Raw genomic sequence first — 26,812 nt, forward strand, 5'->3', positions numbered from 1 at the left:
CATGTGTAAGTGGACCTGCACAGTTCAAACCCATGTTGTTCAAGGGTCAACTGTATTTAAAAACTGATCTTTATTTTTGTTAATGTTTAACTTGATGGTCCTCTAAAAATGTTTTCTAAGACTTGTCACTGGATAAGTAATTAGAAAAGATTTTTCTTCTCCCACCTAGAAAGGTAATGAAAAAGCAATAGCCAGATTTTTGTCTGCTTAGTGGAAGGGGAGGAAATTTTTATTTAATTTGTTAACTAAGAAGTTATTTTTGACCATCAGTAAAAGCTCAATTTAACTTAAAATATGAAAAATTTAATTTTAACAGGGGAAACCAGTTCTGGATTTTTTTTTTAATGTATTGTCTGGTTTAGATCTTAAGTAATTGGAGAGAAGAGCGATACCACGATGACATAAAAGCACGGCAGTTGATGCACGAAGCATTGCAGCTCCGCCTGAATTTGGTAAGACATTTCCAGTCTTTTGACTGCGTTAAACTTATCTCAAATAGCCTCCCACTTCCACTGTGGTCACAAGTCTTCACTGCAAGGTGAGGCCCTCTGCTGTTTGCTCTCTGTGACTACTTCCCTGTCCCTCTAACCTTCTGTTTTCCTGGCTGCTGTTCTTCCTGTCTGGCCTGACTTCCGGACAGCAGTAGGTAGGTATTTTAGGCTTCGGGTTGCCTTCTGCAGCCCTGCCCCAGGGAATCTTTCCTTTTTTTAGGGTGTGAGCTCGGAGGAGGACTTAGAGGACCAGTATCCTGAGATGGATGTTAGTTTTGACTATACTTATTTAAAAACCATATTAAAATGACATTTAAGTCAAAATTATCAAATTGATCATAAAAACAAATTCTACATGGAATTTCAGAAATTTAAAATTCTCACACATTGAACATTCCTTTGAATTTTCCTTTCACACTGGACAAACCAGCTGAAGGGCACTCTGGGGATATTCACCAGTTGATTTCAACTTAATTCCCACACGTGAAAGAGTACACCTGGGGACCATGCCTCCTGCTCATCATTACATCTGTGTTATTGGATAATTGTGAGTGTTATTAGGACAACAGGCTTAGATTCAATAGTAATGGGCAGCACAACCAGATTATGTGGTTTTGCCCTATTTAGTTTAATTCCACTAAAATCACATCATAAAGGAGGGTATCCTGAATGTTTAGGAATAAAAGAAAGCTAATTATACTGATTTATAGTAGTAGTAGGAGGAGTTATATATAGATTTTCTACTAAGAGGAAGGTCATTGCCCCTAAACCTCTGCATGTTCAAGGATCAGCTGTCAAGGGAAAGCTGTAATTCCTACTGATGATGTGCCCACACTCAGGTGCTCTTTTCTTCTCTTTTCTTCCTTTTTCTTTTTTGAGGATTTTCTTTAATTAATCAAAATTTGACTAAATAAATTATATTTTTCTCTTTAACACAATGCAGATTTTTTTATTGTATTTTTTTACGAACTAGGTGGGAGGAATGTTTGACACAGTGCAAAGGAGCACCCAGTGGACCACAGACTGGGCCCTCCTCCTCCTTCAGATCATTACTTCTGGAACCGTTGACATGCACACTAACAAGTATGTACTTATCATTTCACCTTTACTTTGCTGCACGTGCACATGGCAGAGGCTTTGATATACTGATGTTAAATTCTGTCGCATCTTATTTTCTTAGGTACATTCTATGCCTTAAATAAACATTCTCACTTAGTTAAGATTATCTTGGTTTTGCTCTGAGGTGAAAATAATTCTTTTCTGTCCCCTCTTAGTGAATTATTCACAACAGTTCTTGACATGCTGGGTGTTTTAATCAATGGAACATTAGCCTCTGACCTGTCCAATGCATTGCCAGGGGGATCTGAAGAGAACAGACGCGCATACATGAATTTAGTAAAGAAACTGAAGGCAAGTTTGTGACCTGCTTATTATGAACTCAAATTGTTTGTGGATTTGTTATTTAGTACATTTTATCTAATTTTACTTCTCATTACAGTAAAGGTTATTTGTTGCACTCAAATTAATTTAATGTGATTATTTTGCTATTTGCTTTACATTAGCTCACTAGAACCCCAAAGTAGTAAGCATATAGTTTGAATGTTTATCTTTTAGAAATATTTATATTCATAAAACATGTTTAATTTTTTTAAGGAACTTTAGGAATGCATTACCAAATATCTAATCAGAGTGCTAGCATCAGATTTAAGATACATTTGTGCTTGGACTGGCACATGCAGTTGAAAAATAATCACTTGTACTGATATATCTAAATCCAATTCATTTTACTAACTACTAACACAGTCTTTGAAATAAGCTATAAGTAAACTGCAGAGGAGAAAAAAACAATATATCTGATGACCTTACAGGAAAATAACCAATGGTTACCTTGTGCTGTGGCCCTGCATGCGAGAACGTGTTCCGTGCTGCAGCTCCTGCCTTCTCGTTACAGTTGCTGTCCTAGATTTTGTCATTTCAGCATTGTGATGTTTGTTGTGTAACAAGGGTGACTTTTTATGTATTCTATTTTCTACCTAAAATGAAGAAATGAAACATACTCACCACTCTAATTGAGAGCTGCAATGTAGACCATGTTCCTAGTGAAAGAACATTTCAGCTATATAATGGAAATGTTTCATAAGGGAACTTCCTTGTGGGCAACTTTTGCCTTCATTGTAATTTTTGTTCCACTTCTCTTTTTCTCTCTGTCTTTTTTTTTTTTTTTTAGAAAGAGCTAGGAGACAAGCGGTCAGAAAGTATTGATAAAGTTCAACAGCTGCTGCCTTTGCCAAAACAGACATGTGATGTCATCACTTGTGAGCCTATGGGTTCCTTGATCGACACAAAGGGAAACAAAATTGCTGGATTTGACTCTATAGATAAAAAACAGGCAAGAGTAAAGTGTTTGTTTCTCGTGTATATAACTACGTGTTAAACTTACAAAACAAAATACAACTTCTTATCTTCCTGTAAAGCATATAAAGCCTCTTAATTTTACAGTTTCCTGGTTTTTAAAAGCATATTTTTATCATTTAATGGTTATTGGCATTACCATAAAAGTTAAATCTTTCAAGATCTTTACTTAAAATTGTACTTGAATTTAAGTGAATTTCTTAAATTCAACAATAGAAAACTAAAAAGCTTAGAGTAAAAAAAAAAGTAAAAGATCAACTCTGATTTTACTTCAGAATTGGAAACAATACGTTTAGATAAGAATCTTTATTGTAAAAGTCGTAATGTAGTAAACTATTTTGAGTAAAAATGTTTAAAGTGATAGTACTTTATTTTCATGTCAATTAAACAATATTTAATGAACACTTGATTTCATATAAGATAGTAAGCAGGGTTTTCTTATAATACAAGAAGAGTGGTCCATGATTCTTTCAATGAACACGAACAACCACAGATTTCCAAAATCACAGAGATGGAAGGCAGAGCGCCTACCCTCTAGTATTAGATAGACAGAGTGTGGTGAGGTTTGTGTGTCATGCTCCACAGTGTTAGGGACCCAGAGAAGGAGCCATCACACTCAGATGACAACTAAGTAGTTGGAGCAGCATCCCCAGAAAATCGATATGAATCATTTTGAAGGATTAAGAGTTAGCTGGGAGGTAGGGGAAAATGTACTACAGGGAAAGGGAAGAATTTATGCAAAGACACAAAAAAGGTGACTCACTGAACTGCAATGCTGCAGTAACTCGGAGTACTTTAGGTGCTTACCGCACTGGTGCATTTGTGGAGAGAAAGAACTAGAATTATGGGCAAGTTGAGTTTGCAGTGCTGGTGGGCTCTCTAGTGGTGAGACATGTATAAGTCATTTGGAGATGTGGTCTTGGCACCCAGGAGAGAAGTCTAATCTCAAGACATATTAGGAAGCAGTCAGTATGCAGATGGTACTGAGCCTTGGATCTTGATAAAGATGCTCATGGAAGAGTATGTAGGTAAGAGGGCATAGTTATGGAATGCCCGAATAATTATTTTTGGGTTCATACTGAAGAAAAGTATTTTCAAATTGCTATACCAGGGAAAGTACCAAGGGACATCACCAATTAATGTTAAAAAATAAACTTCTTATTTTCAGAAACAAAATAACATTTTCTCCTCTGAACTCCATAGAGATGAGCTTGAATTGAAGGAGTTTATTTCTACGTGTTGGTAAAGTTAATCCTATCTAATAAAGAGGGAATATGCTAATTAGCCATCACTCCATCACAAAGATGGCTGCACCCACAGTTGAGGCCAAGTTCCCATAAGGAGCCTTAACGAGCAATCAGCAGGGACCTGAGGCTACGCCCTGGCTTGACAGGGGACCTCAGGCTGCGCCCCCTGCCCTGGTGTCAGGCTGGGGGACCTCTGGCTGTACCCCCAGTGCCAGGCCAGGGGACCTGAGGCCATGCCCCCTGCCCTGCGAGGCTTGGCAGGGGACCTCAAGGTGCGCTTCCCATCCTAGTGCTGGGCTATGGGACCTCAGGCTGCTCCCCCCACCAGGTGGGGTTTGACAGGGAACTTCAGGTCACGTCCCCCACCCTGGCACCAGGCCGGGGAACCTCAGACCGCACCCCCAGTACCGAGCCAGGGGACCTCAGGCCGTGCCCCCCTGCCTGGCTGGGCTTGACAGGGGACCTCAGGCCGTGCCCCCCACCAGGCAGGACTTGATGGGGGACTCAAGGTGCACCCCCAGTGCTGGGTTGGGGGAACTCAGGCCACGCCCCCACCCAGCGGGGCTTGACGGGGGACCTGAGGCTGTGCCCCCATCCCGGTGCTGGGCCAGGGGACCTGAGGCTGCACCCCCCTGCCTGGCGGGGCTTGACAGGGTACCTCAGGCCATGCCCCCCACCTGGCGGGGCTTGACAGAGGACCTCAAGGCACGCCTCCCACCCTGGTCTGGGCTAGGGGACCTCAGGCCATGCCCCCCATCTTGGCACCAAGCCAGGGGACCTGAGGCTATGCCCCCTGCCTGGCAGGGCTTGACAAGGCTGGGACTGGCTGGGTCTGGATCTATCCCAATGAGGGGGGGGGGTGCGGCCAGGTCTGGGTCTCACGCGATTTTGAGGTGCATGTGGGTGGGCGGGGACTTGACTCTGGGTCCCGTGGTGAGCCCCAGACTCTGACAAGAGGAAGGTTTTCATATACATTTTACTAATTTTCTTTTATCTCTGACACTTCTATTATAGAGAAAGGCAAATAGCAATATTAAATTATTTCCTCTAATTAATCCCCTTTTAATGTGTAGGAATTTCGTGTACCGGGCCACTAGTTCTGTAATAAAATGACTTAACTATTCAAAGACTGGCTTATTAAATACATGAAAGGTGCCCATATTGAATCAAGTCCACTCATGTTTGGATTAAAGTTCATTTGAGCCCAGTTAGAGGCTGAATGTTTCTTATTCTAAAAACAATAAATGGATTCCAAAGGTTTATAACTGATTATAATTTAGTATAGTAAGATCAATTTTGTAGCATTCCTTAGAAATTATTTTTTTGCTAACAAAAGAAAACTACATGAAAAAATGCCATTGTACAGTAAACTACATTGGACTCTCCAGTCTTGCAACCTGAATGGAGCTCAGTGGTAGAGAGAACCATAGAACTGTGGATTCTAGCCAACCTCACTGGTGATCTAACTGTGTGACCCTGGACTGATTAGTTAGCCTGTCTGCTCTATGCTAAGTTCTCTCCAAGGCTCACACCATCCAAAATGTTCTCTGAATCCATGTCCTAAGTAAGCCTTACCCTAATCAGAAAAAGGTCTGAGGGTGTGGTCATAGAGTGTTATTTTGCCACAGGGTCTCCAGGTCTCCACGAAGCAGAAGGTGTCCCCCTGGGATTTGTTTGAGGGTCAGAAGAACCCAGCTCCTCTGTCCTGGGCCTGGTTCGGGACAGTCCGAATGGACCGGAAGGTGATCAAGTATGAGGAGCAGCACCACCTCCTTTTGTACCACACACACCCTATGCCCAAGCCCCGAAGTTACTACCTCGAGCCGCTGCCCCTGCCTCCCGAGGAGGAAGAGGAAGAGCCCACATCCCCCATTGCTCAGGAACCAGAGAGGAAATCAGCTGAGTTCTCAGATCAGGGAAAAACCACAACAGATGAAGAGAAGAAAACAAAGGGAAGGAAGCGCAAGACAAAATCAAGCTCAAGAGTCGATGTAAGTGCAGGAAGTAGAGGGAACTTTGACGCAACAGCATCCAATAGATTTAGTGTCCAAGTTATATACCTAAAAGCACTGCTAAAAGCAGTAAAAACCTTTTTTTTTTTTTTAATAATTATCCTAATGAGGCACTGTCATATTGAATAGAATTAGGATCATAGCTTTTGGTTTTTCTTCCTCTACTGTTTATAACTGTTTAATTTTAGGCTTCCATTGTGAATAATCCTATATAATAAAAGGCTAATATGCAAATTGTCCCCTTGTGAATTTGACCTACTGGGAGTTCAACTGCTCACTATGACGTGTGCTGACCACTAGGGGGTGGCACTGAATGAAGGAAGGCCCTGGCTGGCAGCCAGAAGGCCCCGATTGGCCCTGATCACCAGCCAGGCCTAGGAACCCTACCTGTGCACAAATTTCATGCACCAGGCCTCTAGTATTTAATATTTCAGTGCCTCATAATTTCTCAGATTTGACCCTTGAATTTTTCAGACCTATAAAATCTCATCTTCTCACGTATTTTTACTATAAGCTGTGTTTAACATAGTTATTGTATTTTGAGCAATTGATAGTCATAGTATATTAAAATAAAATAAAAACACTCTATTTGCTCTTCCCTAGATAAATCTCCATCTAATATATTGAATAGGATGTTCATGAGATTTCATATTCACACTTCACCTTCCTTACCTGTGTATTCTACTTCTCTATTATATTTTCAGACTTTATAAAAGATAACATAAACGTGAGGTAGTTTCATTTCTTGTTTGCCTACTAGACTTCCCTATCTATAGCAACATTTTCTTAAAAACAACAGAAATCTATGAGATGGCAATTTTAAATAATTTTATAGAACTTACAGAATTAAAATATGAATTATCTTTCCATTTAACTGAAAAATACTTGAGAGACAATTTGAGATTATTTTCCTATGAAATTCAAAGGTGTTCTTGCTGTGCAGTGGAAAAAATATTCACAATGTAGTGTTTAGACACCATGTTTATTTAATGTTATTGTTTACCTATGTCAAAGCCGAAACATGTCTTTGTCAATTGGATAGTTTGGTGATTATTATTCTAGAAATGATCATTATCACTTTTGGATATCACTTGAGTGTCAGTATCATCTTTCATGCAGTCTTCCTGCCAGTATTCTTTTGTCTTGAAAGGGGTACTTAATAAGGTCCAGACTGCCATCCCCTGAAATCTGGGTTTCCCAGCCTGTCCAGCCAAGGGGATGGATTTCTGTTCTTTTTAGATGCAAAAGACCTAAAACTCTTCTCATTCCCCAAGTGAGTCTTGGTCATTTCTTCACCTCTCACACTTCTCCTGAGGCTACCTCTTCCTGATGGGTTGAAGTGCAGGCTTTACTTTTCTAAAATTTAATTTTCCCTTTGTCCTTTAGGGCTAGCCTAGAGATGTGACCCTTAGAGACTTTTGGCTGCTGTGAGGAAGAGGAAGCCCTGTTGGGAGGTGTGGGGAGGGGTGGTGGTGGTGGTGGAAGTGGTTGTGTTTGCAGGATAGTGGTGGAGCCAGCTCTTGCAGAATACTGGCTTGAAAACGAAATAAGATCCTGTCTGAGCCAGGCCTGGTTCTGAACTATTGTGGGCCTCTGGCAGGAATCTGATCCTGACCCCAGGCATCAGCAAGGCCTTTGATTGGGAGACTTTGCAATTATAAAGACGCTCTTTCAGCTGTGGTTGGCAGTCAATATCAATATTTTAGATGTATTTTTAGTATTTTAAAATAAAGTTTAGAAAAGATATTTTTTTCCATCTTTCTCCACTGTAGCCAAGTTCTTTTTAAATTAAGGAAGAGTATTAACTAAAATGAGTGTTTTGCGGAGAATATATTGAGACTTCTGCCTTCCATCTCTACATTTATAAAATAGCCTTATCTACTGGGAGAGGAGTTATCTCAAATAATGTGATAGGAAGAATTTGCACTCATTTCCTGTGTGGTGTGTGGAGTTAAGTAACTTTTTGTTTTAACTTCATGTTGAAGGAGTATCCACAGAGCAACATATACCGAGTGCCTCCTAATTACTCACCCATCTCCTCCCAGATGATGCACCACCCACAGTCTGCCTTGTGGGGCTACAACCTGATGGGGCAGCCCCAGCAGCCTGGCTTTTTCCTGCAGAGCCAATCTCTTCCTCCAGGTACGTGAAGAGAGCAGAGTCTGGTCCTCGAGATGACAAGTGGCTTGGAGTTCTCACTTGGGGTTTTCCTTGCTTTTAATCTGAAACCTTCTTAAAACTTGAAAGTTTTAAGAGCTGAGTGCTTAGCTGACATTTATAGAATTCTCTCCATTCAACATGTTACTTCTTCTAAAAAAGGTTTCAGTTATGAGTTTGTGGGCTGATTTTGGAGTTTTCATTCAGTGATAGGAGGAAATTAGCCACTGATGAAAATCTTAAGCTATCTATGATGATAAAAGCGTACTATGCTAATTAGACCGGATGTCCTTCCGGATGACATTCCGATGAAGCTGGGGTTGCAAGGGAAGCCCAGGTCCTGGGTGCCAAAGGGAAGCTGGTGCTGGCAGTTGGGGGAAGGAAGGCCTACTCTTTTTTTTTTTTTTTTTTTAATATATTTTATTGATTTTTTACAGAGAGGAAGGGAGAGGGATAGAGAGTCAGAAACATTGATGAGAGAGAAACATCGATCAGCTGCCTCCTGCACACCTCCCACTGGGGATGTGCCCGCAACCAAGGTACATGCCCTTGACCGGAATCGAACCTGGGACCCTTCAGTCCGCAGGCCGACGCTCTATCCACTGAGCCACACAGGCCGACGCTCTATCCACTGAGCCACACCGGTTAGGGCAGGAAGGCCTACTCTTGCATGAATTTCGTGCATCAGGCCTCTAGTAAGATATAAAGTTGATCAAAGTTTTATATTGTGAAATTTGTGTACATTTTTATCAGTTATAGTTACCAGCATTTTAAAAGACTAGACAGTATTCCACAATGTCTCTTATTATTTTCTTATGTTTTGAATTTTAAATTGTGTATACCATGGATTTCAGAAACTTGTTTCAGCAAGTAGATTGAGATATGATCAGCAAGGAAAAATGCCATATCCAGAGTGGATATTGCTGATTTGGGTATTGCTTTGATTCAAGCTCAGGTAGATTTTATATATGGAGTGAAAATTTTCCAAATACAAAATTTCTTAATTAGGAAAGGATTTAATTTTCTTTCTAAAGGAAAGTTTGCCTATTCTAGCAAAATAGATTATTTTTGAGATCTTAGTCTGCATTTTGTTAGGATGTGCCATTCTAATCCTATCTAATAAAGAGGGAATATACTAATTGGCCCTCACAAAGATGGCAGCGCCCACAGCCAATAAGGAGGGAATATGCTAATTGACTGCCACACCCTCAAAGATGGCAGCACCCATAGCCATAAGATGGCGGTGCTTAGTCCTCTCAGCCCCGCGGTGCGCCTGCCTCCGGAGTCCCCCAGTCCCCTCAGCCCCCATAGCCACCCAGGGCCAGCCTGAGGCGCAGGCAAGCCTTGGATGGCAGCTGCCCAACCGCCCAGGGCCGCCCGAGGCTCAGGTAACTAGGGCTGGCCGAGGCTTGTACTGTTGGCAGTGGCAGCAGCAGAGGTGTGATGGGGGTGTTGCCTTTCCCTGATCGCTGGGTCATCTCCCGCCCCTGAGGGCTCCCAGGCTGTGAGAGGGGGCAGACTGGGCTGAGGGACCCCCCTCCAGTGCATGAATTTTCATGCACCGGGCCTCTAGTCCTATATAATAAAGAGGTAACATGCAAATTGACCCTCACAAGATGGCTGCCTACAACCAGGCCAGCAGGGGGTTTAGTGAGGGATGACCAGATGATTGAACAGCAGGTTGCATGGGGCGACCAGGCCAGCAGGGGGGGCAATAAGAGGTGACCAGGCCGGCAGAGGGGGGGGGCAGTTGGGGGCGACCAGAACAGCAGGAGGGACAGTAGGGGGCGATTAGGCTGGCGGTGGGGGCAGTGAGGGGTAACTAGGCTGGTGGAGGGGACAGTTGGGGATGACCAGGCCAGTGGGGAGGGGCTGTTAGGGGCGACCAGACCAGCAAAGGGGGGCAGTTGGGGGCAACCAGGCTGGCCGGGGGGGCAGTAAGGGGTGACCAGGCTGGTGGGGGGAAGTTAGGGGCGACCAAGCAGGCAGGCAGGTGAGCGATTAGGAGTCAGCGGTCCAGGATTGTGAGATTGATATCCAGCTGCTGGTTTAGGCCCAGTCCCTGGGACATCCCCCAAGAGGTCCCCCAAGAGGTCCCAGATTGTAGAGTGTGCAGCCTGGGCTGAGGAGACGCCCCCCTCCCATGCATGAATTTCATGCACTCGGCCTCTAGTATATCATATTTTACTTATTGTGCTCTGCAGGATAGTGAATTTTTTTATTGTAGGTTGAGTATGACATTTTTGAGGTCTAGAGAAGAAGATATCTTATTCTTGGCTTAGAGCAGTGGAGAATCCACAGTTTGTCCTGTAAATTAGTAGCATAGAGAGCTGTTCTGGGGGTTACAGTCTCACTCTACCACTTTCTGCTGTATAATCTTGGTCAAGTCCTGATTACTTTGTGCCTGATCATTTTACAGCTTGATCATTTGTAAAATGGATATGCTGATATATACCATCATAGGATGGGTGATTGAAACTAAATGTTTAAAATATAGCACTCAGAAGGTAGCCTGACACAGCAGACATGTTCAGTAAATGACCCGAATATATTCTCACGGCAGGGCTGTTGCACCTGCTGGGCCCCGTCCTGGGAATGCTCTCCCTCAGACATCTGCATGGCTCAATGCCTCCTTTGGGTTTGGTCAGACCCCACTTTCTCAGTGAGCTTGCACTGACCACCCTACACTCTGTCTCCCTCCCCATTTCTGTTTCTCCATGGCAACAGCACTTAAGTGCTACATAGTCACTTACCTGCCTGCCCCAGAAGTTCAGCTCTGTGAGGGCAGGGTTTCCTGTTATGTTTACTATAGTGTCCCCAGAACTGACAGCAGCATGTAAGCAGGCTCTAAGGAGGTTATTGAGTGAGTAAATGCAGACTACAAAGAACAAGCTAGACTTCGTGGTCAATGTGGAAAATAATGCACAATTGCCATCTCCTCTGACTTTCTCTTTAATTCTAAGGTCCTTGTGAACTTTGTAGCATTTTCAACTTTGTCAAGAACAGAGTCCAGCACAAGTACTGTATGAATAGAAGGCTCAGTATGTCGTAAAGCCACACACCCTTTCACCCTAGAGTGCAATAGAAGGTATTTGTAAGTGGGGGAAATTGGGTATTAAGTAAGTCTTAGGCATGATGATATGATGACATGTAAGAAAAATATGTGCAGTAAACAATTACTTATGAGCATTTTATATCTGTGAAATAATAGAATTTCATAAAAACGTGAATCCTTTGAAATTGAGGAAGAGTAGGTACATGTTTCCATTTATATACTGTATAGTTTAAACGCAAAACAGTGTCCACACACACACACACACACACACACACACACACCTCTCTACCAATCTCTCTCTTTTTCTCTGTATACACGCCAGTATGGTAAATTTATAAGGAAATGTTTATGAATAATAAACATCAAATTAGAATAGCATTGGATAGGAGAAGGGGAGGAAAGTAACAAGGCTTCAAACATATTTATTATATTTATTTTTTTAGGTGATTCAGAGGTATAACAGAAAAGTTAGAAAAAATAAAAGAAAGTAGACCATAGTCTAATCTTTAAAAAGTATGTCTCTTATCCATAAAATGAGTCAGTTACATTTTATATATTAGTTTTCATTCTTGCTTCACAAAGTTACCTTGCCATATGTTACTCAAATCAACTATCCATTTTTTCCCCAAATGATCTTCAAATGCTGCTGAATTACTTAGTAAATCATATTATGATACTGAGTGTATAAAAGAATGTGGGTTTTTGAGAGAACAGCTTTAAAATTTTTGTCTCCATCATATTACTTGCTCTTTGTGAGGTCTTTATATAGACATTTTCTTATTCATGTACATTAAAGAATAAATGTATGTAGACCATTTGGCAAATGAAGGGTTAGCACCTACTTTGAAGTCAGCAAATGTTGAATTTTTTCCCCCCTGAACTCTTAAAGACATTTGGCAAATTACATATGCAAAATGTTAAGGATTTTCTTTGGTTTCTTCAGCATCACTATAATCAATATTTCTTGTTTATTTTATTTCTAGCCTTCAAAAAGATGTGTTTTATCTTTAAAATCAAGGTATTTGAAGTTTCCAAGCATTTCCAGTTTTTTAAGTATTTTCAAGCATCTCTACTGTAAGATAGGCATTTTCCTTAAGTACCATGAGCTTCCAATTGTCTAAATTACAAAAGGGTTTTTAGGCCTGACTTAGGACACTTGGCAAGCGTAATACATTTTATGCAAGAAATAAGTTCCTGGGAGCCTTCCATAATTTAAATCCCATGTGATTCCCAAAGTACACCGACCACGGTTTCGGGCATGTCACTTTAGCAGTTGAGGCGGGCCTTCGTGAGGCCGTTCAAATGTTATAATTGCTCCTGCACCACCATCCCTATCCTGTGAAAATTCTGCAGTTCTTTTATAGGGTGGGATGGTGCCTTATGTTTCATTTTGCTTCATAAAGTGAGGCTCAGAGGTGAAGTTTCTGCATTTTAATAAAATAAGTAGGAACTGTTGCATCAATGTATAGAAAGCCCTTCCTTCTGGTTGCTTTATAGGTGGCTCCAGACTGGACCCCACAGGCTCCTTTGTCCCCACCAACACCAAGCAAGCCCTGTCAAACATGCTGCAGCGGCGCTCGGGCGCCCTCATGCAGCCACCCTCGCTGCATGCCATCACGTCGCAGCAGCAGCTGGTCCAGATGAAGCTCCTGCAGCAGCAGCAGCGGCTCCTCCGGCAGGCCCAGGCCCGGCCGTGCCAGCAGGTGTGTCCAGGCCAGCAGAGATACTCTGTGCCTCATGGTTTCCTCTGGCTAGGATGAGCAAGGGCTGTGTGGCATGCGCTTCCTGCGTGCAAACCCTGTGCGCTGGTGAATGCACATATCTCTTTCTTACACAGGCTTAGAAATACTGTTCTCTTTGATCAGATAAGAACTCGAAATGTCTTAGGTTCATTTAAAGCAGGGGTGGGGAATGTCCGGCCTATGGGCTGTATAAGGCCAGCAAGGTCATTTGGTCTGGTCCTGCAAAGGCATTGGGGGGAGTTAATTAAATGTTTGCCCAAATATAGCAGGCTAATTTTTAAGGTGATACTCTTGTATGGCCCCCGAGTGATGTCATAAATATCCAAATGGCCCTTGGCAGAAAAAAGGTTCTCCACTCCAGACTTAAAGAATGCCTTAAAACACAAAGGAGAACTGATGACTTTCTAGTCCCTTAGATGCAGCAGGACTGTCATCCTGGAAGTGACCTTCTCTGAGCTCTCATTCAGTATTTAATTATCACCACATTCTGTATTTTCAGGTATTTAGCTCTACTTTCATGTATTTTTATTCCATTTACTACTTTGAGATTGTGTCTCTGAAGCCTATGTTTCTTAGGTTTTCTCCTACAATGCCCTGAGCAAATCCTGTGTTTTTAAAAATATATATTTTTATTGATTCCAGAGAGGAAAGTAGAGAGAGAGATAGAAACATCAATAAGGAGAGAGAATCATTGATTGGCTGCCTCTTGGAGCCCCCTACTGGGGATGGAGCTCAAAACCTGGGCATGTGCCCTGACCGGAAATAGTACCATGACCTTCTGGTTCATAGGTTGATGCTCAACCACTGGGCCACACCAGCCGGGCCAGACTCTGTTTTTATTGCATACTTAATAAGGAGTGTAGCAGAGAAAGAATACATTGCAAATAACTGTCAGTATATGCTTATCTTTAAAGCAATTCTTGATTTATATTATTTCTATTTTTATGCCCTATAACCCATTATCTTTAACTTTTTTTTTATTATTATTTCAGAGAGGAAGGGAGAGGGAGAAAGAGATAGAAACATCAATGATGAGAGAGAATCATTGATTGGCTGCCTCCTGCATGCCCCACACTGGGGATCGAGCCCACAACTTAGGTACATGCCCTGACCAGGAATCGAACCGTGACAACCTGGTTCATAGGTCGATGCTCAACCACTGAGCCAGCTGGCTGCGCATATCTTTAACTTTTTAGATGACCATGATTATTAGAATGTAGAAGTAACACAGAATTTAGTATAGACTCATGAAACCATGAATCTATACAAATACATAAAATAAAAAGAGGGAAGGAAGATTGTGACTTCTTTTTCTAGTTTCTATATACTTTTTGTGTTCAATTTTTCTTGAAATTGTACTATTTTGATTATGGTGATGATGGTAATAATACTAGTTAGAAGCACCTGTGATCCTCAAAGGACGTAGCCAAACATCAGATGTATCCTACTCTAAGAAAAATCACAAAACTTTCAAAGCAAAAAATTCTAATGTTTTAAAAATATTTTTGTATTTTCATAACTTTCTACACATATCTCCATACTTATGGTACTTTTGCATTCTTACAAAAGCTTTCTTTTCTTACCTGTATTATACAGACAGGAAAAAGGAAACTAGTTGAACTGTGTGAGAATACAAACAACAGTCACTACAGGCTTGTCCAGTGATTTAAAGTCCCTGGGTGTCAGGCACGATGGGCCTACACTGCTTCATACACAGAAATTAAGAAGATTTGATTACAATATTAAAAAAGCTTTGATTTTGCTTAAGTAAGCAGCGTGTTTGCAACCATTAAAAACCTCAGTGGTATTTTAGCTTTTGTTGGAGATGATTGTTTCATTTCTTACCAAGATAAATTAAAATTTTACTGGAAGTGAGTAACCATCCCACTAAGATGAATTTAGCTCCCTTTTAAAGTAACTTAAGCCTAAGTAAAATTTGCTTTCCAATAAGTTTAGTTAGTTTTTAATGTCTACCTTTTTATGACAAGTTATAATTTGCCTTATTAATTAACACACTTTCAAACAATTACTGCTAAATTCAGTTTTGAATTTATCTAAGTGGTTCCTAGTATTGCGAAACTAGTAAAACTCGCAGGGCAATTTCTAGGTAAACATACCTTTCCTCATGTAAGCCATGGCAAGCAATTTCCCCTAAAGTAATTTTTTTAAAGGAATTTAAAAGAATAATGTGAGTGTAATGAAAGATATCCTTGCATATTTGGAGAAGGCAGGCTTAAGACCCAGAATGTACCCGGAGGACCCCATTACTCTCACACTTTCCTCTAACCACTCAAAACTACCTGACTCAATTCTATCATACTACCTAGAGTTACCCTGCTTGTACTAATAGGAATTAACTGAGAATTCATTCTTTTTCTAACTTATTTTATTGTACCAACTCTGTCACACTGTTGGATTTTTCTTTTTTTTTTTCTTTTTCTTTTGAGAAATCAGGAATCCCTTCTCAAGTAGTAAAAAACTCAACTTCATAATACTGATTGTATAATACTCCCTTCCCTCCTCCCCTGTATTCTTTTTTAACAGTTGAAACTTGCTGTGAAGGCCTTTGAGAAACATATACACTTTTTTCTCAATCCCCATTCTTAAAGTGCTGGATAACTAAGCAAAACAGCATCCTTATAAGGAAGAGAATTGCACGCATGGTAGTCATCGGACATAGCGGTCCTTCGTGGAGTAAATGAGATGTGTCAGTAGCATCTGCAAGAGTGCCTGCACCTGCCAGGGTCTCTCTTAGTAGGTCATGTGGTATTGTGGCAGAAAAATTTTTGTGCTAATCCTTAAAAATCTAGAATAAAAACAGAATTATATGGAATATATTGGATATTGATAAATTGTTTATTATATGATTCTGGATGCAATTAGTTATTTTTCTAATAAATAGTGACCTCTGTTCTTCATGAGAGGAAATGATAGAGAAACATTGAAACTAACTTTGGCAGGAACCTTTTCTCAGGTTACATGCCTACTCATAATGTGACTCTCTAGCTACATAAGAACCCTTATGTGTGTTTTTCTTTTAGTTTGGGGTTTATAGGGAAATTAAAATTAATATTTTTCTTCTTAACCTAGCAGTTTTCTAGTTACAGAAATCCATTTTCTTAAATGTAGCAAATGTGTTGGAGAATTTCCATTTATCTCAACTTTTAAGACTGATCTTGTAATTATAGAAGATGCTTTTTTTTGTTGTTTTTGTTTAGTGTCACCCAAGGATATATTTATTGATTTTAGAGAGAGAGGAAGGGGAAGGGGGAGAGAGAGTGAGAGACATGGATGTGAGAGAGAAACATTGATGGGTTGCCTCTTACATGTATCCCGACCAGGGATTGAACCTGCAATTTTTTTGGTGCCTGGGACAACACCAACTGAGCCACGTGGCCGGCAGCAGATGCTTTTAAAGATTGATTAGTGTTTCCAAGCCTTGGATATGACTGTTCAATAGGCCAGTTGTCTATGACTCCTTGGTCCCCACCCTCTTCTTATAAGGTCAGGTACTGGGTTTTAAAATATTTTGTATCATCTTTTCATTTACTGAGCACAGGGTAGAAATCTATGAGATGTTTATTGAGCAAATTCATGTTTTGGGCCTCTGTTTTCCAAAGCCTAAAGATTCCTGTTAGTCTTACTCCTTGGCAGTCTGATTGTTATCTACAAACTCATCTTATAGCTTCCCAAAACTGCTCCCAGCAGTGACCTGCTATGATAGTTTTGAAAACCTAGTTGGGGCAGGGAAGACATAAATTCCTGATTTCTGGATGTGTCTCAGAACTTGCAGAGTCCCCCTTAGCCTCCTCCCATCTGAGGAGAGAAGTTGATGTATGTGGGAATCATCTAGTCTAGTTATGGTGCATGATGACGTTCAGAGCACCATCATAGAGTAATGAATTCTGCTGCAGAAACTGAGTCGTGGAACTCCCTGTTAGAGATCATCCTGTATTTCTTCAGGAATGTATTGAGACATTTGGGGAGTGTCTAGAAAATAGGTGCAAGTACCATGGATGCTGCAATTTATTTGACATAATGATTGTTATTGTACTTTCTTATAGCTTTAGTCATATCAACACGCATAAAGACATTTTGGGAAGAAAACTTGTATTCATTCTTCTTAATTACAGTCTTCACTTGATTATTCTTCATTCCTTACCTGTCCCTTATTAAAATGGGACTCACTGAAGTGATTGTTAACCTTCTGTGCCTCAGAGCCTCACCTATACAGTGTAGTTAACACATATTTACTTTATAGGGTTCTTGTGAAATTAATTATTTAATACATTTAACAGCCCTTAAAATAGTGGCTGGCTCATAGTTAGTGCTCAAAAAATGTTAACTGCCATAGTTACTATCACTGTTTTATTGCTATTACATCACAGAAAATTCCTATTCTGTAAAAATTATCTTTATTTTCTTAAATATTTAAGGATTAAAAGAGAATCAAAGTACATTAAAGGCTTTGCTTTTATAATTACATTAATTACCCCTAATAAGATTGGTGCTCAGTGGTCACCAGTAAGAGACCAATAAAAGGAATGTTGATTAGTTTTCCTAGTAGCCTTTTTGGTTTCTGAGACCAGAATGTTTATGTTATAATGTCTAAAATTCTGTGATACAAACTTCAGTGGGGCTGATTACAATTTCAGTATTAAAAATACCACGGTGTTTTATTTTCTACATAGCCTATGAGAACTATCACAAAATACAGAATATTGGTTATAACAATGCAAAATGCTGCTTAAATTGTTTTCCAGTCACCTTTTTATAGCCAGTATTTTTCTTCTCACACAAGGAACTCCCTTCTCCACCCCCACCATGTCAGTCTTCTGGGAATGGGCCTTTTCACATAGGAAAAGGACTTAATTTTATGCCTTGGTTTATGGTATCACTTTATCTTGATTTCTCCCTTTAAATGCATAAAAGCGTTTTATGAATAATAATCAATGTCAGACATTTTAAGATTCCAAAGAAAGACAGCCAAAGATATAAGTATTTAGCTTAATTTGATGGAGACAAATTTGGAAGGAAGCGGTTGGTTTGCAGACTATCTATAATAATAAGAGGGTAATATGCTAATTAGACCAAACATCCTTCCAGACGACCTTCCAGAGGAAGCTGGGGCTGCCAGTGAAGCCCGGATCCCGGGTGCCAGAGGGAAGCCGGTGCTGGAAGCTGGGGGAAGGAAAGTTACTCTTGCATGAATTTTGTGTATCAGGCCTCTAGTAGATAATAAGTCAGAAGGATTTTTATGACATTGAAGAGGGAGATTTCTGACAGTGGACAGAAATGGTGTGTCAGTTATGTCTAGTTGTTGTTTGTTAGAACACTAATTATCACCCTTAGAGCAGGTGACATTATTATGCATCCAAATAAAGGCATTAGGTAACTTAATGAAATAACAATGGCTGAGTCAGAGCCTCCCAGACTTGTTAGCTCCTTGGCAAAAGTGAAGCTGTAACTTCCTAAAAATATTCCTCTGAGGTTGACGAAGCCCGTTTAAGATGATTAACCAAGATTTTTGTCAGGTAATTGATTTCCTACCTACGACTATGGTATCACCTTGGAACATCTGTTTCCTTCCATTGCTCTTTCCCTTCTCTTCACTCTCTAGAAGTATTTCAAACATGCAGATAAGAATAGAAAATAATATAGGAAACACTGATGTACTTATCACCTAGTTTTATTTAAAACGTTCTGCCATATTTACTATAGATGATTTAAAAAAATGAATCATTAAAGATATGGATGAGGCTCCTTATCTCCTCTCATTTCCATTCTTGGCTGTAAAGAGGTAATCATGAATTTGGTGCTTCTCTTTCTTATGAATGTTCTTAGACTTTTAGTACATATTTTTACATTCATTGACATAAACATTACATAATATTATTTTCATACTTGAAACTTTGTACTATTATCTTATATGTGTATTATTTCACAACTTTTGTATTTTGACTCATTTTAAATTACATTAACTTTGTTACACATAGTTTTATTCATTTGTTTGTTCTGATTGGATGCTATTCCATTGTCAGTACTTACCTTTATCCATTCTCCTGTTGGGGTCGTTTAAGTTTTGCCAATTATTTCTAACGGTTAATAGTGCTACAGTGAACATTTTTGTACATTTCTTCTCTGTGTTTGGAGAGTTTCAGGGTATGTACTTGGAAGTGGAAATGCTGATTCAGTTTCCAAAGTGATAGTGATTCCTGTCAGTTATGAGTGTTATCTTTCTCCACGTGCTCACCAACCCTTGATACTGTCCACCTTAATTTTCTCAGAGCAGATGAAATGGTGTTGTATTATGACATTCTAATTTGCATTTCCTAATAACCTGTGAGTTTAGGCATTTTTTTTACTAGGTGTACTGGTTAATAATTCGGATTTTTTTTTTCAATAGCTGGAGTTACACATGTTGATATATATGCGATTTGATATGTATTCTATTTTGTATTGACAGCAAGCTTGCTTCAAAACTAAATATGTCAAATTTGCTGACGGTATTAACATCATAGATATTTTTACACTTAAAAATGTCGAATTTCGTGCCAAAAAAAGAGCATTTGCAGGAAGTTTTAATTCATTATTTTGAAGAAAAGTGCTGCTGAATTCTTCGGGAAGCTTATGGTGAACATGTTCCATCTCAAGATACTTGTGAACACTGGTTTAAACGCTTTAAAAGTTATGATTTCGATGTGAAAGACAAAGACATTCAGGTCAACCGAAAAAGTTTGAAGTCCAACAATTATGAACATTATTGGATGAAGATGTATGTCAAACTCAAAACAACTTGCAGAAAGATTAAACGTTGCTCAGCAAACAATTTCCGATCATTTACAAGCAATGGGAAAGATTTTAAAGGAAGGAAAATGGGTGCCACATCAACTGAACAAAACACAAATGGAAAACCGAAAAGTCATCAGTAAAATGTTGCTTCAACAGCACGAAAGAAAGTCTTTTTTTGCATAGAATTGTGACTGATGATGAAAAGTAGATTTATTTTGAGAATCCCAAATGCACAAAATCACGGGTTGATCCAGGTCAACGATCAACATCGACTGCAAGACCAAACTGCTTTGGAAAGAAGACAGTGCTCTGCTTTTGGTGGGATCAGGAAGGTGTGGTGTATTATGAACTTATAAAACCAGGTAAAACCATTAATACTGATCACTACCAACAACAAATAATCAATTTGAACCACGCTGTGATCGTGAAATGACCAGAATGTTCCAGAAGACAGGGGAAAGTAATTTTGCTTCATGATGACGCACCATCACACTAGTTAAAGACACTTGTTAAAGACACTAGTTAAAGACACGTTAAAAGATCTTGCCTGGGAAGTATTAACCCACCCTCTGTATTCACCAGACCTTGCTCCTTCAGATTACCACTTGTTCTGATCGATGGCACACACACTTTCTGAGCAGCACTTCAAAACATACGAAGAAGTGGAAAATTGGGTCTCTGAATGGTTTGCCTCAAAACAAGACAAGTTCTATTGGGATGGTATCCACAAATTACCTGAAAGATGGGGAAATGTGTAGCTAGCAATGGACATTACTTTGAATAAAGCACTTTTGATGTTTCTCTTGAAATTATCGTGTTTTCTTTGATTACAAAATCCACTATTATTAACTGGTACACCTAGTATAACTTCACTAGGTAGTTATGTTTTCCTTTCTATAATTTTCGTAATTGTATAATTTGAGCATATTTCAAAATAATTTTATTTTTATTTGATTAAGGTAGGCAAAATAGTTTTATTGAAACCGATCTGGAGTCTTGACAATTATCTTTAATGCATTTACTCAGAGAGTGTAATTTATAAACATCTCAGTGACAAGGAATGAACTAGTAAATGTGTCCTAAAGCCTTTTATTTTTTTCCTTGGATGGAAACCATGTCCAGGCAAGTGGGTGCTTTGCTTATTGCTTATTATCTGTCATTTCTCTATTTATTTGAATAAGGAAGGTGCTCATTTTATTTGCTGAAGTTATTACTAGGCAACTAGAATGATTAAAAAGATTATGTGTACAGCTTGGTTTTTATAAGAGAGGGGAGCAGATTGGGGTGGAGGGTGAGAGAATGGGTCACTAAAACAAATGTGGCTGTTTGTGTTAAAACAAATGTGCAGATGCAATGAATTATGTGCCTATGCCTAAAATGGTGAGAATAAATATTATTTGCTTGGAAAATTCCTCCTGTAATTTCTAGTCCTTAGTTTGGTAAAATATTTTGTTCTATTAGTGTTGAGAATACTTTGTCTCATTTCTATCTCTAAAATTCAGTGAGCAGAAAATTTTTAGTATCTCAGACAAAAATGTCACTTAGAATCCTACATAATAAAAGGCTAGCATGCAAATCGATGGAACAGCGGAATGACTGGTTGCTGTGATGTGCACTGACCACCAGGGGGCAGATGCTCAATGCAGGAGCTGCCCCCTGGTGGTCAGTGCGCTCCCACAGGGGGAGCACTGCTCAGCCAAAAGCCGGGCTCACTGCTTGCAAGCGCAGCTGCGGTGGCGGGGGGAGCCTCTCCCACCTCTGCGGCAGTAAGACATCCCCTGAGGGCTCCGGACTGCGAGAGGGAGCAGGCCGGACTGAGGGCCCCCCCATGCATGAATTTGGTGCACCAGGCCTCTAATCTGTTTATAAAAAATTATTAAACCAGGGAATTAACTTACCTAAGAAATAGGAATTTCGCGCAAGCACTTAGTTCTCTTTTTCTAAATCAGAGTCCCTGTTAGTGTATAAACGTTGGTTGCACTAAAAATATTTGTTGTCTGATTTGGTTGATTGAGTGCATGGTGAACCCAATGCTCTGTTTTCGTTTTCATTTTCATTTACTAGGGTTAGAGCTGTCTAATTACATTGTCCGATAATATATGAACTGAAGACTTGTTCACTTAATGTCTTGTCCATTCAATGTGACCCAGATGTCCTGAGCTGTCCCACTGGCTCTAGGCCAGGAAGAATGCTGGTTCCCTGTTGTTCGCTGGGAATCCAACATCCCTTTGCTGCAGGCATTGTCTGTGTGCAATCTCTCCTTGACCTCTTTATGTCACCATGTAACCTCCAGTTTGTGCTATTCCATTATATAAAACTAGAGGCCTGGTGCACAAAATTTGTGCATGGGTAGGGTCCCTAGGCCTGGCTGGAGATCAGGGCCGATCTGTGGGGCAACTGGCAGGTGATCAGGGGCCCCTGCTGGCACCTGCCTTGGCTGGCCTGGTGCCACCCACCTGCAGGCCCCGCCACCGCCGCCGGTTGCCTCCCTCTACGGGACGACTGGCAGGATGATCGGGGGGCCCCTGCTGGCACCTGCCTTGGCTGGCCTGGGGCCTGCGGCCGGGGGCAGCTCCTGCATTGAGCATCTTCCCCCTGATGGTCAGTGCACATCATAGCAACTGGTCGTTCCTCTGTTTGGTCAATTTGCATATTAGGCTTTTATTATATAGGATTACCATATTGTTTTCAGTGTCCAGACTATGGTGGTATCGTTTGCCATATAAATTAATAAAACCTCTAGGGCCTGGGTGTTTAAATCTTGACTCCCTGAAACATTGTTTTAAAATGAACTATTTCATGTGTATTTTGGCTACCCACATCATCAGGCTGAAAAATCTTATCTGTATTGTCTGCCGTTTTCTTGCTGTCCCCTTTCTGTAGGACTTCTGTAACTCTGCTGTCTCCCTTCTGGAAGACTTTGACAACATAATGGTAACACCCCTGCTGTCATCTCTTTTCTTTCTTTCTTTTTTTTAAGTAAGCTTTTATAGCATTACTCTGTGAACATCAAAATGAGAAGCGGGTTTTTCTCCTATAGCTGGTAATAACTGTAGTCTTCATTTCACTTTTACTCCCTTGGTTTATGTTTGAGATGGGAACACACACTCATGAATGTGCTGACCATGTCCAATCTAATGGCATTTATTTCTGAAAGTTTTCCCCTTTGCTTGCCTCGTGATTTTCATCTTATATGTGTATGGTACAGGAACAGTGGATGTTCATGCCTTGGCCTGGGAGCATAGACCAGTTTGTGCACCTGCATCTCAGTTCCAATTTTGAACACGTCTATTCCTGAGCTCTTGCACTCTCTGTGGTAACTCACATCAGTAGCAGAGGAACGCATGGCATGCTAAATCATAGGCCAGTGCAAGACAATGAAAACTGTGGTTATGAAACATACCTTTCTCATCACATCCCACACACTGGCTATTCCAAAATTCTCAACAGAACGCATCATTTCTATTTCCTTTCCAGTATGGAGGATATGTCTTTTCAAGCATAGATCTTGTGCATGCATGTCATATGATTTCACCTTTGCTGCTTTGCCTGAACTAGCTAAGAATGCATGTTTTGCATTAAATTACTTATAGGTTTCTGTATCAGGTAGCCAACTTACAACATAAACCCAAGAAGCATTAGAATAAAAAAGAGCACACATCTCAGATGTGAATGTAAGTCAACTTGTTTCACTGCCAATTTAATGGGTAACATTTTCTATACATTGGTGAAAATATCCTTAACTGCACAGTCAAGCTCTGAAAATATTCATGTTGTTAAATACTTGTTATGTAGGCAGTTTCTTTAAGTTATTTCTGCAAAGGAAAGTTTGGACTTTTCTGAAAATCAGTTTTCCTATCAATTTTTTGACACTGTGTTATACAGAGAGCAAGTGAGGGTTTCATTTCAAAACTTGAAATAAAAATGTATCAAATTTAAAACTTTTGGAGGTTGCTTATAGTTATTGTTCAGATGGTAATATAATTCAGATAGAAAACAATTTATATCAGTCATTGATTTTACTTTAAAGAAAGAATTAGACAAAATATTTTGTCATGTATTTAAAGTCAAAAGGTTCTATAATTTTTATATTCATTCATATTAATAGAAATATTTACATATATCTTTGTTTTCCTTTTCACTATTCTTATTTTCCTTAAATATTCTCCAGTTTTCTAAATTTAATGAATGTATATACTCTGCCAGTCATTATATTCATTACTTATGGACATGCTAATAGAATATGTTGTAAAACTTAATTGTTGTATGGAGTGTCCTTATTTTAGACTGAATCCATTTGGTCCAGCAGTTAATCTTACTATTAATTGATTCTTAACCAATTTATGTTTGATATGAAAGCTTTGTAGGAGAATCAAGCATAACTGTCAACAGGATCTCTTGTAGTTATAGAATTTTCTCATTATCTGAAATCAGAATACACCAGTATGTGGTGAAGACCATAACCTCTGGTTCACACCATGTGTTTTAGTCTTGAGCACTGTTACTCAGTACCGACCAAGCTAATAACACAAACAAAACCCTTTTTGGTAGATGACTCATAAAACATTAACCACTGGTTTTCATTGGATTACTGTTATTATTATTCCTAAATCAGCATTTTTAGAAACAAAGTCACAAAATCTGTTTTTTTAGGTACAACTCCCTACTTGCAACCCTGAGACATTATTGGGGAAAAAGTCATTACTAGTGAGTCGAGTGGATAGGACATTCCTGGCCCTGTAATGCTGCTGCTTATAATGCTGACTGCCTGCTACCTGGCTGTATGACCAGTTCTCCTTTGGGAAGAGAGCTTCACATTTGCTCAGTTGACTGAGGGAATGATTGCTAATGAAGAGAACAGGGCTCCAAAGAATGAAAATTATGTATGAACATTGATTTTTAATTTACTAGATGCATTAACTTCAAATTATACAAAAGGCCTTTGAGTCAACATCTCTTTGAGCTCAGACACTTCTCTTGTCTAGTGAAAAATAAAGCAGTAGAGAAAATTGTTCTTATAACGGCCAGGAAAATGAATCAATATTGAACAGTACAGCCTTTTTATTTATTTTTTAATTGATTTCAGGGAGAAAGGGATAGAAACATCAGTGATGAGAGAATCCTTGATTGGCTGCCTCCTGCACACCCCCCACTAGGGATTGAGCCCCCAACCCGGGCATGCCCTAACTGGGAATCAAACCATGACCTCCTGGTTCATGGGTCGATGCTCAACCACTGAGCCATGCTGGCTGGGCAGCATGGCTTTTTTAGAAGATTTTAGAAAGTGGAAATTTTAAAAAATATATAATGGTTTTCTATTTCTCACATAGAGGCAAGCCCAAAGCAAAGTACATGAAAGCAAACTGGAGAGAATATGTGTAGGAATTTACCTCAGGTAGCAATATAGAGATGGGTCGGTGTAATAGTCAGAATTTCCCAGTTAGCTGAGGCTTATTCTCTGAGCACAAGGAAGCCAGGTGCCTGAGCATGGGAGCTGGAGCCAGGGCACAAGTGTATGTTTTCTCTTTCGGTGATGTGCTCAGTCATATGGCACCTGGCTGACTACACACAATTCATCAAAAACAGCTTCCTGAACTATCCTTTGTACCCATAAAAATACGACGTTATTAAAATGAGTTTTCAAAACAAAAGATAGTACTGAAAACTATGGGGCAGTTGAAAAGCACTTGATAAACTAACTTATACTTGATTACAAATAAAGCTTAGAAAGTTTTCTGAAAAGAACAGATACATGAAACACAAATTACGTATAACTAAGTTGACCATGTGTCTCATTTTGCCTGGCATGGTCCCCCTTTGTACCTGGTGTCTGGCCAATTCTAGTTTGGATGATTAGTCCCTTCTTGAATAAATGCAATAAAATCATCCTCACCAACATTAAAAACCTTGTACTAAATCTTAATCTGTACTTGCCGTGCTTGCTCTCACAATATGAGTTTCCTTGAGCATTTGTAAAATCTTTCAAGTGACTAAAGAACTTGTCTTATTCTTTCTTTTCCTAACAAATTGAAATATTTCTATAAATTGAAAGGATGCGTTCCTGGCATTATTCTGGGGTGCGGGGTGGTGGTGGGGAAACAACGAAAAACAAAGAATGGTTGGAGGCCATTTCAGTTCGGTGGAAGAGAATGGGGTATTTTTCAAAGTAATTCAGGGCAAAACAGGATAATAAAGCTATTTGCAGAGCACCTGGAGAGTGCTAGCCAGTTTGAAGTGTCTATAATTTCCTCAGGGAGTATATGCATATCAGAAGAATTATTTCCTACTGTGCCAAAGTAGGTGATGGGAGGGAACAGAATATGTTCACTAATAAATAGCTGACCTTTAGACAAAATTGATTGACTGAAAATGCATGAATTTTAGAATATAAAAATTGATTGGAAATTTTTGGTCCTTTTCTCCTTGCTTGAAGTTTTAGTGCTTTTTCCTTAAATGTTTATTTAGTGATTTTTAATGTAGAATAGTTTTTAATTCGTATTTTTAATCTCCACAATATCAACTGTCATTTGTCAGTAAGAGTGTAGCCAGTAATTCAGATACTTAACTTATCAGTAGTCTAGTTTCCCTCACATGGAAATCATTGGTTGTTCCGTAAGTTTTTCAGAAAGCAAAGGAAGAGTAAAGAGTTAGATCCGGTGTAGGAATCAGCATGCAGATGTCACAGACAGGTCTGCTTCCCTTCATACCAAACACAGCCTGGTTATTGTAGAGTACACATGGATCTCCAGATTATAACTCACATATAAGTAATTCATTTTTCTTCATTTCTGTAAAAATGATTTATATCATTTGTCCCCACAAAGAAGCACAACAGTATGTTTCAGGGACCTCACATGACAGTCAGGGAGCACTGATTTGATGAGTGGCATTTAAAGATGTGGTT

The 26,812-nt window shown here is 39.7% G+C and overlaps 2 protein-coding genes across 2 annotated transcripts in view; one reads left to right on the forward strand and one right to left on the reverse strand.

Moving 5' to 3' along the window:
* Positions 1-2,436, reverse strand: part of P2RY12 (purinergic receptor P2Y12) — a 49,996-nt gene extending 47,560 nt beyond the window's left edge. The window contains exon 1 of the mRNA XM_080653779.1: positions 2,379-2,436. The gene's annotated coding sequence lies outside the window, so the exon portion shown is untranslated. The remainder of the gene's footprint in view (positions 1-2,378) is intronic.
* MED12L (mediator complex subunit 12L) overlaps positions 1-26,812 on the forward strand; it is a 411,338-nt gene that overhangs the window by 352,788 nt on the left and 31,738 nt on the right. The window contains exons 32-38 of the mRNA XM_080653836.1: positions 363-452; positions 1,465-1,574; positions 1,766-1,901; positions 2,719-2,880; positions 5,779-6,141; positions 8,148-8,304; positions 12,872-13,077. Of these exons, the coding sequence (XP_080509962.1) occupies positions 363-452; positions 1,465-1,574; positions 1,766-1,901; positions 2,719-2,880; positions 5,779-6,141; positions 8,148-8,304; positions 12,872-13,077 (1,224 nt within the window). The remainder of the gene's footprint in view (positions 1-362; positions 453-1,464; positions 1,575-1,765; positions 1,902-2,718; positions 2,881-5,778; positions 6,142-8,147; positions 8,305-12,871; positions 13,078-26,812) is intronic.

The sequence above is a fragment of the Plecotus auritus genome (assembly GCF_963455305.1).
Source record: "Plecotus auritus genome assembly, chromosome: 2".
NCBI classification, from domain to species: domain Eukaryota; kingdom Metazoa; phylum Chordata; class Mammalia; order Chiroptera; family Vespertilionidae; genus Plecotus; species Plecotus auritus.